Source organism: Arachis hypogaea, chromosome 6 (genome assembly GCF_003086295.3).
Source record: "Arachis hypogaea cultivar Tifrunner chromosome 6, arahy.Tifrunner.gnm2.J5K5, whole genome shotgun sequence".
NCBI lineage: Eukaryota > Viridiplantae > Streptophyta > Magnoliopsida > Fabales > Fabaceae > Arachis > Arachis hypogaea.
Window position 1 is genome coordinate 5,370,564 of NC_092041.1, and position 11,884 is coordinate 5,382,447.

Sequence of the window (11,884 nt, forward strand, 5' to 3'; positions counted from 1 at the left end):
TTGTTTATTTAGTCACACTTTAAAAAAAATAACACTTTTATAATAAATCAAAATCAAACCATATAATTCATCATTAATGATAAAAGAAAAACATCTTCATATAAAGACAATAATAAAATCTTCATAGTAGTACCTCCTTAAGGAACAGTGTTAGAGCAATCTGATTGGTCAACGCTGCGCTTGTAGATCCCACTTTTGCTGCTATATTCTGAATGAGCCTGCTACTCTGGCTCCCATCTCTGGGATTCATGTCCTTTACTTTCAATTTTTTTTTTTTTGGGTCTTTATCAATTTCAGCAACTAACTCAACCAAAAATTAAAATTTTCTATTAGAAATTGTTGACTTATGTTTGTTTTAACTTTTAAGTGAATCTGCCATTTCATAGTATAATCAATTCGCTTGATTTGCATTTTATGCTTTCAAAGGAGTTTAATTTGATTTAGCTGATTGTCAAACTTATCATCAGTGACAAAGAATTATTGGTTTTGATTCTCTTCTCGTTGGTATAATCATAAGAGTAATCTTAAAATTATCCCTATGAAATGATTGACCGGATATGACATGATCAATTCAACTCTCTGGTGTATGTTTTATGGTAATTTATGAATATTAGTTGTACTTTTTACTTTGTTGGCTTTATAATCTGTAAAAATTGTGGTTTGCTAAGCATTGTGTTCACAGTTAGTTACACACCTACAATTCATAATGGGATTACATTACATGTCTTTTTAATGTTTCTGATTAGTAAATAACTCCTTTTAGCCATACATTATTCAGTTAAAAGAGGATTTTAAAGAGAAATTCTAGGATGACATATACAAGTGAAAATTAAAGAGAGAGATATATTCCAGAGAGCAGGATGAGTGGTCTTATTCTTATATGTAAGGCTTCAAATGGTAAAACAGAACCAAATAGTAGTGGACAAAAAGATGATAATTTAGTAGAATCAGAACTTGGTAATGAAGTTGTAAATGTGGTTAGTGATATCATGTGGTGTCTCCTGATTGTTGAAGTGAGCTACTCCTGGTTGAATAATGACTTCCTCCAAGCCTGGCACATCTTCCTTGAAACCTCCACTCTCAATATAATCTTTCATCCCTAACGATGTGTATACCGAGTCCAACTCACCTGCTATGAATTTCACCGGCACTTTGATCTTCGCTCCACTCCATGGTGCCGTCAGCTCCCAGTTCCTGCACCAAATTTACAATTGAAAACTTAAGTTTAATCCAAGAGAATTTACTATATCCTGTATATTTCAATATCAAGATTCAAGAGAAGTTAATTACTTGTTAAAATTCCTATAGTAATTCAATCCTCCGGTGAAACCTGTCTTTTCGAATTTGGAGACAAAATAAGCAAGATCTTGTTGAGTGAGCCAGGAAGGCAAGTCTTCTTTCATATCAGGATTGAAAGCGGTTCCATACTCTCCCTTAGGGAATATTGGAGGACCCGTCTTGCGAGTTGTAATTATGTTCTTGACCACATACTCAGCCCCAACTTGAGCCATCTCAGCTTCCACTTTGCCTTCTTCCTACATATCAGATCCATCAAATAAGAAAAAATAAATGGAGCAAACAGTAAGTTATGTATATGAGTGAGTGAGACAGAGGATGCCTGAAATCTGCAGATATAGTAGTCATCTCCATAGAGAGCACGCATGGAGTCAACGGTGGGAACGGTGGGGTTTCTTCGGGGGAAAGGAACACTGAGGCATACATAAGCTTTGATAAGTTGAGGGCGAAACATGCAGAGGTACCAACCAATGAGTGCACCCCAATCATGACCCACCAGGAACACTTGCTCCACTTGAAGAGACTGAATAAGTGCAACAAGGTCACCCACTACGTGGAAGCCATTGTAGCTGTCCACGGAAGCAGGAGCATCGGTGTCGCCGAAGCCGCGAAGATCGGGCGCAACGCAGCGGTACCCTCTGTCGCTGAGAGCGAGAATCTGGTGGCGCCAGGAGTACCAGAGATCTGGGAAGCCGTGGAGGAAGAGCACCACAGGGCCTTGCCCTTTCTCTGCAACATGCATATTGATGCCATTCACTTCCACGCTTCTGTGTTCTATTCCCTCCATTATCTCTCGCGATGAGAGCTTTATCCATCTGTCGGCCTTATATTGCTGCTAAGAATTATAAGGTTGAGTGAAAAAATTAGTAAACCGAATTATAAACCGATTCGATTCATTCTTTAGACTGTTTAAGAATGAAACCAATATGAACCGGGGAGAATCGGAAAAATCGAATCAACCAGTTCTTGCATTTCCACCTGAGTTGAACAGGGAACCTTTTTGGTTGCAGCCATCTTCATTGCCACTCTATCATTATACTTTCCAATGTTATATATGACAAAGACTAATTATATAATAAATTTTAAATTAAATAATTTTATAAATATTTAATTTAATTTTTTATTTTTTGTTTTATATTTTTTAAATTAATTATATTTTTAATTATATACTATTATTAATAGAAATATAAATTTTATTAAAAATTTATTAATCTTAACCTATTTCAATGTTATTATTGTGATTAAAATTATCTGTTTTGATATTAATATTAAAATTAAATGATATTATGGATTGGTATTTTTATTGTGTCAAATTAAAATACTATATATAGTAGTACTAACTAATTTTATTTTTATCTTTATATTAGTTGTCTTTAAAATTTGAGATTTAGTTATTCTTAAAATGTTGGAGAAAATATGTATTATAAATTTTTTAATTTTTTGACTATTTAATATTTTTTATTTACATATAATTGATTTTATCAGTTCAACGAGTGATTTATCAATTGAATTAATAAATTAATAAATTAGTAATTTAATTTAATCAATGGTTCAATTCTTATAACTATGCCAATAATAATACTAAAAAATAAAAGAAAACAGTATTATTAGGTAAGAAAGATGACAAAAGTGAATGATTGATCACATGCATGATGTCATTTGCATAAGAGGAAGTATATGGGCTAACGCACCCACCAATCAATTTAAACAATTTATTCAAAAATTAATTTTAAATTTTTTTAAAAATTAGATTTTGAATAATTAAGATTAGACAACGTAATCTACTCTACAAAAACATCGCTGCATGGACATGTGCCGCCGCCTATCTCTGCCTTCACAATGCGCCACACTGTCGCCACTAGAGGGATTCTTCGCACAAATTGCACGTATGTTCCTTCACGTCGCCGCTGCAAGGAGTTCTTGCACAAGTGATACGATCCCGCGCGCCCCCGTGAAACTGCTTTGCTGCATCGCCATTTGTCGTGTCACGACGCAATGATTGTTGCTGCAGACCGTTAGAGAGAGTAGTATAAAACTAAAACAAACATCCAAAATACAAACAAAAGAAACATCTAAGACTTAAAGTGCAACTAAAAGAAACATTCACAAATTAAAAAAAATCCACTAATTAAAATAAACATCTATTGTTTTAACATAGAAACTTTTACTAATTCGAAAAAAAAAACTCCACTAATTCAAAATGAAAACTTTCAATAATTTGAAAAGAAACATCTAAAGATGAGGATATGTTAATTTTATATTCTGTGCAAAAAAAAGGCAAAAAATAGAACAAGAATCAGCCATATACAACATTGTTACATAGTGAAATTGACTGCGACAGAAACAGTATTACTTAGTAAAATCAGCGACGACAAATGTTTCGTATTCGGCAAACGACACAAGATTAGCGGGGTGTGGAATGATGAAATTGGCGAACGTTGGCCACACGTTATAGCAGTAATTGTGCCGGAAACTCCATTCATGGAGTTGTCCTCGTCATTTTTAGCGTGATCGGCAACAGAATTTGTTGGGGAGAATAACAGAGTTTGTTGGGGAGGATAGAGAATTGCGCGACTAGGAAAAAGGAGAGATGTTTCTGCATGCATTGATTTTTTAATTGTAAGAGTAAAAATTAAAAAAATTATTTTTGGAGTTTTTGTTGTTTCATTATTAGATTTTTTGTTTTAGCCTATTGAAATTAATAGAGTTAGTTAATACTCTAGTTAGATATTTAGCAAAATTGTTATATTAGAGGCAATTAAAAAGAATAATATTACATGACTAATAAATATTATCATTTACATTTATATTTACCAATTTTTTGAATATAATAAACATATATTTTATATTTTTATTTATCGAAATTTTACACACTCATATCAATACAATTTCCATTTACAGTTTTTAAAATTTATATCCATGAATTGATCAAATTTATTTATCAAAAATAATTTAATATTTATACTAGTTAAATAATAACAAAAAAATATACAAAAGTTGGGTTGACCAAGAGTTCCTCACTTAGGGCTTTTTCCTCTGAGTTTGCCAACGCGCTTATTTAAATAACATACGTATTAATGAATACAAGGTAGGAAGAAGATGCAAGATTGATTGTTTCACAAATATATGTAGACCAGACTCCAGAATCTAGATGGAGTGGAAATCGAACTTGGTAATGAATGTGTAAATGTGATTAGTAACATCCTCTGGAGTCTCCATAGTGTTGAAGTGAGCAACTCCGGTTTGAATAATTATATGCTCCAAATTTGGTACATCCTCCTTAAAGCGTCGTGGATATACTCCTTTAACCCTAGTGAGGTGTATACCATGTCCAATTCGCCTGTGATGAATCTCACTGGCACCTTGATTTTCACTCCACTATATGGTGCTTCAAGCTCCCAATTCCTACAAACAAATTAGTGAATATTTAAATTTTATGTTTTAAAAAATATAAAATTAATAATTATTAATTACACTTGATACGGCCGTTACAAATTTTATGTCATAATTCGGCATTATATACAATAACTCGGCATTATGCACCATAACTCGACAACTCGGCGTTATACGTTACAATCAGACATTATCACTTATTAAAACCTATTAATTGCTCTTCAATTCAGATGATCAATAGAAACGTAACCAACCTATTTTATTTCACCTATAAAGATATGATATTTTATCTTCTAATACGGCCGTTACAAATTCGATGTCATAATTCGGCATTATATACAATAACTTGGCATTACGTTATAACTCGGCGTTATACGTTACAATCAGACATTATCACTTGTTAAAACCTATTAATTACTCTTCAATTCAGATGATTAATAGAAACGTAACCGACCTATTTTATCTCACCTATAAAAGTATGATATTTTATCTTCAAAGGATACATTGATTTTCAATACTAACTTAATATTCGGAGGGCCTTTGCAGGTACACTCTCCCCTTGTTCCTTGCTCATACTCTGCGTAATTAGACATCTCTTCGGAAAAAAAGCTCGTACTTCCACAAAAGTTCAAAGGTCGGCATCGAAAATAACAACTCGGCGTCGACTCACAGGGTCATACAAGACCAACACTTATTTAAAGTTGGTTGTTAGGAGTTATTTAACTGTACTTTTTCTCATCAATATTATGAATGCACTACTCAACTACTCATCAATATAAATGCTTTGAACATTGTTTGATGAGCCATATTATGAAATGCTTTGAACGTTTATATGCCCAAACACACACTAATCATAGTGGTCTTACTTTTATATGTATGGCTTCAAATGGTAAAACAGAACCAAATCGTCGCAGATAATAAGATGATAAATTAGTGGAATCAAAACTTGGTGATGAAGTCGTAAATGTGATTAGTGATATCAAGTGGTGACTCCTGGTTGTTGAAGTGGGCCACTCCTGGTTGAATAATGACTTCCTCCAAGCCTGGCACATCTTCCTTGAAACCTCCACTCTCAATATAATCTTTCATCCCTAATGATGTGTATACCATGTCTAGCTCACCTGTTATGAATTTCACTGACACCTTGATCTTCGCTCCACTCCATGGTGCCGTCAGCTCCCAGTTCCTGCACCCAATTTACAATTGAAAACTTCACTTCAATGCTAGAGAATATACTTTCCTATATATTTCATCATTAAGAATTTAAGATTCAAGAGAACTTACTTGTTTAAATTCCTATAGTAATTCAATCCTCCGGTGAAACCAGTCTTTTTGAATTTGGAGACAAAATAAGCAAGATCTTGTTGAGTGAGCCAGGAAGGCAAATCTTGTTTCATATCAGGATTGAAAGCGGTTCCATACTCTCCCTTAGGGAATATTGGAGGACCCGTCTTGCGAGTTGTAATTATGTTCTTGACCACATACTCAGCCCCAACTTGAGCCATCTCAGCTTCCACTTTGCCTTCTTCCTACATATCAGATCCATCAAATACGAAAAAATAAATGGAGCAAACAGTAAGTTATGTATATGAGCGAGTGAGACAGAGGATGCCTGAAATCTGCAGATATAGTAGTCATCTCCATAGAGAGCACGCATGGAGTCAACGGTGGGAACAGTGGGGTTTCTTCGGAGGAAAGGAACACTGAGGCATACATAAGCTTTGATAAGTTGAGGGCGAAACATGCAGAGGTACCAACCAATGAGTGCACCCCAATCATGACCCACCAGGAACACTTGCTCCACTTGAAGAGACTGAATAAGTGCAACAAGGTCACCCACTACGTGGAAGCCATTGTAGCTGTCCACGGAAGCAGGAGCATCGGTATCGCCAAAGCCGCGAAGATCGGGCGCAACGCAGCGGTACCCTCTGTCGCTGAGAGCGAGAATCTGGTGGCGCCAGGAGTACCAGAGCTCTGGGAAGCCGTGGAGGAAGAGCACCACAGGGCCTTGCCCTTTCTCTGCAACATGCATGTTGATGCCATTCACTTCCACGCTTCTGTGTTCTATTCCCTCCATCTCACGCGATGAGAGCTCTATGCATCTGTCGGCCTTATATTCCAGCTAAGAACCCCAATAATAATACTAAAAAATTAAACAAAGAAAAAGTATAAGTAGATAATGAAAATATTAAATAGTATGTATAATAGATATATTGAATGTTTATTTTATCAGGTATACGAATGGTTATTTTAATATTAAAATTTAAATAAATAATTTAGAGGTATAGTATATTTTTATTTAATTGATGGTTGCTCATATTTCAAGATGATTATTATTTACCTAACACTTCTCTTAAAAAAAACACTATTATTAGGTAAGAAAGATGACAAAAGTGCATAAGAAAAAGTACAGGTGTCAACATATCCACGAGTCAACTTAAACAACTTGTTCAAAAATTAATTTTAATTTTTTTTAAAATTAAATTTTAAATAAATAGAATTAATGACAATTTGAATAATTAAGATTAGGCAACATAACCTATTCTAAACACATGCAAAAAAAACTGCTGCGTAGACAGGTGCTCTCTCATCGTGTTACCCAATCATTACGCAAACGCTGTGTCACCATCGCATCTCCACCTCCGCAGTGCGGCGCACTGTTGCTGCTGGATGGATTTCTCGCGCAAATTGCGCATGCGTTCCTTAACGTCACTGCTGCAGGGAGTTTTTGCGCGAGTGACACGATCACGCTCCCGTGAAACTGCCGTTGCTGCATTGCCGTGTCACGGCACCATAATTACTACTGCAAGTCATTGGAAAGAGCAGTATAAAACTAAAATAAACATCCAAAAACAAATAAAGAAAACATTCAAAACTTAGAGTGCAACTAAAAGAAACATCCATGAATTAAAAAAAATCCCCTAATTTAGAAACGAAACATCTACTATTTTAATATAGAATTTTTTACTAATTCAAAAAAAAGTCCAATAATTCGAAATGAAAACATCCAGTAATTCGAAAAAGAAACATCTGAAGATGAGGATATGTTAATTTTATGTTCCGCGCAAAAAATAAAAGAGCAAAAAATGGAGCAAGAATCAACCACATGCATCACCTTGTGAAATCGACGACAACAAAAACGGTGTTACCTAGTGAAATCGGCAGCGACAGACATTTCTTGCTCAACAAACGACATAGCATTAACGGGGTGTGGAATGAAGCTGGCAAACGGTTGGTCCAAGTCAGCGTTGGCAACTCATTATAGCGACGGTGCCTGGAACTCCGTTCATGAGATTGTCCTCGTCATCTTCAACGTGGTCGGTAGCACTCATTGATGCAACAAATACCATCAGTGGATTTTAGACTGCAGCGTGGCAGTAACATAATTTGTTGGGGAGGATGGAGAATGGCACGGCTGGGGAAAGGGGAGATGTTTCTGCATGCATTGATTTTTTAAAACGGTAAGAGTAAAAATAATTGTTTTTGGAATTTTTTGTTTCATTAGGTTTTTGGTTTTAGCATATTAAAATTGACAAAGTTGGATGATACTTTAATTGGTTATCCAACAAAATTGCTATATCAGACTCAATTGAAAAAATTAACGCTATATGTGAAGATTACAGAAGGCTTAGAAAAGAGAGGTTGAATTTATGGCCTTCTTTTGCTTTAATGGATTAAGCCTTTAATATCAAACTTTCTGAACTATGCAGCAAAAATTTTATGAGACAATTTTATTTTGTCTCATAAATATCGAAAAACATAACATAAAGAGAGAGAAGAAAGTTGATATAGCAAGTATCCTGGTTCAGTTGTCTTGTACAATGCAACCTACATCCAGTTTTTACCACAACAGTGGTGAAATTTTTACTAGAATCAAAGTATTACATACACCAATTTCTTAGGATTCACACAATCCTCTAGACTCTCAAGTTTCTTCCTAAATTTGACTTGGTTATGCTAATACCTAGACTCTTTACATTAAGTATTTACTCAATTTAGCAAGGAGTACCTCACAGATACTTGACACAAGATAAAAAATTACAACCAAAGAAAATCAGAATTCACTCTTGGCTTTTCTCTCAAGTGTGTCACTCTGCATTAAAACTGAAATATAAAACAATAAAACATGAAGGAGATTAATGCATTAACAGCCTCTGTTACTATAAGTTGAACTGAATTTAGCTATCTCTGATGAAGCTCTTTATCTTGACAGAATGTTTTTTTAACTTAGAAACACTGTCCAAAACGTTGAACTATTCATAGGGAAGCTCTTAAACAAACTTAAATTTTGGTTTTCTCTCCTTGTCCTCAGAAAACAAAAATTGTTCTTTTTGTACCTCTTCTCAAGTTCTGGTTTGGATTTCTCTTAAGTCAATTTGTTGAACCTTGAGCCTCTTTTATTTGTCATTTCACTTTCTTCATTTAACCCTCCAAATTAGGGGTTTTAAAGCAGGTTCTTTTTCTTGACCGAAGACCTCAGATCCGCAAAGAGAAAATGTTTCAATGGTAAATTCAAATCTAAACCTTTGAGTTAGTGTTTTGTCCTCAAAAAATAATTTGAGCCTTTGATACACAGCAGTGATCATCAGAAATCACTTTTTTCATTTATTCCAAATTAGCGTTGCAAAAATTTGAAGAAAGAATGAAAAAAATAAATTGCATGCATATGGAAATAAATCACCTTTATCCTCTAACTTACCTTAACTTACTTTGATTAGTGTGATTAGACATTTATTTTTGTGATAGCTTTTTATTTCTTTCTTCTCTGGTAAATAAATAAGAAGGGCGGAATTCTCTTTTTTTTTTTTTCTGATTTTGACCTAAGCAAGCTTGTGAATATTGGCTTTGTAGTTTAGAAGGCTTCAACTTGGTGGAATCTTCTTGGACTTGGGTTGAATTTATTTTTCATTCAGCCCATCTGATTTTTTTTTGCATTATTTTTTTGGCCTTTAAGAGTTAGAGAACCTACCGAGACCTCTTTGGGCTGCTGCTATTTTTGTTTCTTTAGCCTACACCATTTAGCAAAGGCTGATCAAAAAAATAATTGAGTGTTTAATCCAATTAAATAATATTTGTCATCATCATTTAAATTAATTATATATTTAACTCAACAATATAATCAATAAATATTATTATTTTTTACTACCACTTAGATAAATAATAATTTATACTTATATTTATCGACATTTTGGATATAATAAGTATATAATTTACATTTATATTTATTAAAATTTTACACATATAAATCACTATAATATACACTAATATTTTAAAAAATTTATGCACATAAATTAATAAAATTTATTTACTAAAAATAATTTAATATTTATATTAACTAAATAATAAAAAAAAATACTAAGAATTGCTTGCTCAAGAGTTTCTCAGCAGGGCTTTTTCCTCTGCGTTTGCCAACGCGCTTATTTGAATAACATACGTATTAATGAATACATGGTAGAAAGGAGACGCAAGAGTGATTGTTTCACAAATATATGTAGACCAGACTCCAGAGTCTAGATGGAGCGGAAATCGAACTTGGTAATGAATGTGTAAATGTGATTAGTGACATCCTCTGGTGTCTCCATAGTGTTGAAGTGAGCAACTCCGGTTTGAATAATTATATGCTCCAAATTTGGTACATCCTCCTTAAAGCGACCGTCGTGGATATACTCCTTTAACCCTAGTGAGTTGTACACCATGTCCAATTCGCCTGTGATGAATCTCACTGGCACCTTGATTTTCACTCCACTATATGCTGCTTCAAGCTCCCAATTCCTACAAACAAATTAGTGAATATTTAAATTTTATGTTTTAAAAAATATAAAATTAATAATTATTAACTTATTTAAAATGAGTTGTTAGGAGTTGTTTAACTGTACTTTTTCTCATCAATATTTTGAATGCACTGCTCAACTAACTCAGAACTTAATTAATTAATTAACAAACTAACCGGTTAAAGTTCCTATAGTAATTCAATGCTCCGGTGAATCCCGTCCTCTCGAAATTGGAGACAAAATAATCAAGATCCTCCTCCGTTAGCCAAGAAGGCAGGGTGTCTTTCATATCAGGATTGAATACAAACTTGCCCGGGGGCAAGATCGGAGGATCAGGCTTGCGAGTTGTAAGGATGTTTTGAAGCACGTACTTAGTCCCAGCTGCGGCCATTTCCGCTTCCATCTCACCCGGTTTCTATTTGAAAACAAATTAATTAAACAACAATCAATCAGCTTCATAGCAATAATAATGTAGATATAAGAATGTAGTTAGAATCGGAATTAATTAAGCTAAGGACCCGATGGACCTGAAATCTGCAGATATAGTAGTTATCTCCGTAGAGAGCACGCATGGCGTCCACGGGGGGAACTATGGGATTTCTTCGAAGGAAGGGGACGCTGAGGCATACGTAGGCTTTAACCATTTCAGGATGAAGCATGCAGAGGTACCAACCGATGATTGCACCCCAATCATGACCCACTAAGAACACTTTCTCAACTTGAAGAGAGTGAATAAGTGCAACAAGGTCATCCACTATGTGGAAGCTCGTGTAGCTTTCGATGGAAGCAGGAGCATCGCTTTCCCCATAGCCGCGGAGATCAGGGGCCACACAGTGGTACCCTCTGTCGCTGAGAGCGAGAATCTGGTGGCGCCAGGAGTACCAGAGCTCTGGGAAGCCGTGGAGGAAGAGCACCACGGGGCCTTCTCCTTTCTCTGCAATATGCATGTTGATGCCATTAACTGCCACCTTCCTATGCTTTATGCCATCCATTTCTATCTCCTTTTTTCTTTTGGGTAACAGAAGCTGAGCAAAGCTAGTTTATATAAAGAAAAAGGCGTATTATGGTGTCTATATATATTTGACTAAATTATTAAAAAAAATAAAAATGGCCAAATAAAAATGGGGATGGGGTCCACTGGAGATATAAAGTCACGAAAACAACACCTCAGATTAAAAGAGTACGGGAGAAGTCACCTTCGACTATTGCGTGTTTGTCTAGAAGAAAATCGGAAGCATCACTATATCGGTATATCCTTATCTAAAAGGATAATGTAAGGAAAAAAAAAGGTTAGAATTTATTTTATTAATTTTGTATTATTAAATATTTTCGTATCTAAAATAGTATTATAAACTATCAAAATTATTTTAATTAAATATATTAATTTATTTAATGATTTGTAATTTTATTTTTATATAAAAATA

At 34.5% G+C, this 11,884-nt stretch overlaps 3 protein-coding genes across 5 annotated transcripts; all 3 read right to left on the minus strand.

Annotated features, from left to right (window-relative positions):
* Positions 1–823: 823 nt before the first annotated feature.
* Positions 824–2,334, minus strand: LOC112695555 (epoxide hydrolase 2). 2 transcript variants are annotated; one of them, XM_025747931.2, is made up of 4 exons: positions 2,275–2,334; positions 1,619–2,128; positions 1,291–1,535; positions 824–1,194 (listed from the first exon to the last, which is right to left on the minus strand). In XM_025747931.2, exons 1-4 carry the CDS (start codon positions 2,314–2,316, stop codon positions 948–950), a joined length of 1,044 nt encoding a protein of 347 aa, XP_025603716.1. In that variant the 5' UTR covers positions 2,317–2,334; the 3' UTR covers positions 824–947. The 2 variants fall into 2 exon arrangements, with proteins under 2 accessions (XP_025603716.1, XP_072052674.1); XM_072196573.1 differs by having other exon boundaries at positions 1,619–2,131; positions 2,275–2,315.
* Positions 2,335–5,516: 3,182 nt separating this feature from the next.
* Positions 5,517–6,799, minus strand: LOC112695558 (epoxide hydrolase 2). Of its 2 annotated transcripts, none has more exons than XM_025747934.3 (3): positions 6,302–6,799; positions 5,974–6,218; positions 5,517–5,875 (listed from the first exon to the last, which is right to left on the minus strand). In XM_025747934.3, the coding sequence occupies exons 1-3, from the start codon at positions 6,764–6,766 to the stop codon at positions 5,629–5,631; spliced, it is 957 nt and encodes a 318-aa protein (XP_025603719.1). In that variant the 5' UTR covers positions 6,767–6,799; the 3' UTR covers positions 5,517–5,628. The 2 variants fall into 2 exon arrangements, with proteins under 2 accessions (XP_025603719.1, XP_025603720.1); XM_025747935.3 differs by having other exon boundaries at positions 5,771–5,899.
* Positions 6,800–10,066: 3,267 nt separating this feature from the next.
* LOC112695557 (epoxide hydrolase 2) lies at positions 10,067–11,647 on the minus strand. The gene is made up of 3 exons (XM_025747933.3): positions 10,988–11,647; positions 10,637–10,875; positions 10,067–10,461 (listed from the first exon to the last, which is right to left on the minus strand). The coding sequence occupies exons 1-3, from the start codon at positions 11,450–11,452 to the stop codon at positions 10,200–10,202; spliced, it is 966 nt and encodes a 321-aa protein (XP_025603718.1). The 5' UTR covers positions 11,453–11,647; the 3' UTR covers positions 10,067–10,199.
* Between the last annotated feature and the right edge of the window lie 237 nt (positions 11,648–11,884).

Bases quoted from the DNA above. Each gene is read 5' to 3' on its own strand.
- LOC112695555 (XM_025747931.2), bottom strand. From the start codon at position 2,316: ATGAAGATGGCTGCAACCAAAAAGGTTCCCTGTTCAACTCAG. The intron at 2,129-2,274 runs GTGGAAATGCAA...AATTCTTAGCAG, and splicing joins AGGTTCCCTGTTCAACTCAG to CAATATAAGGCCGACAGATG. The intron at 1,536-1,618 runs GCATCCTCTGTC...TCTGATATGTAG, and splicing joins ACTATATCTGCAGATTTCAG to GAAGAAGGCAAAGTGGAAGC.
- LOC112695558 (XM_025747934.3), bottom strand. From the start codon at position 6,766: ATGGAGGGAATAGAACACAGAAGCGTGGAAGTGAATGGCATCAACATG. The intron at 6,219-6,301 runs GCATCCTCTGTC...TCTGATATGTAG, and splicing joins ACTATATCTGCAGATTTCAG to GAAGAAGGCAAAGTGGAAGC. The intron at 5,876-5,973 runs GTAAGTTCTCTT...AATTGGGTGCAG, and splicing joins TACTATAGGAATTTAAACAA to GAACTGGGAGCTGACGGCAC.
- LOC112695557 (XM_025747933.3), bottom strand. From the start codon at position 11,452: ATGGATGGCATAAAGCATAGGAAGGTGGCAGTTAATGGCATCAACATG. The intron at 10,876-10,987 runs GTCCATCGGGTC...GTTTTCAAATAG, and splicing joins ACTATATCTGCAGATTTCAG to AAACCGGGTGAGATGGAAGC. The intron at 10,462-10,636 runs GTTAGTTTGTTA...ATTTGTTTGTAG, and splicing joins TACTATAGGAACTTTAACCG to GAATTGGGAGCTTGAAGCAG.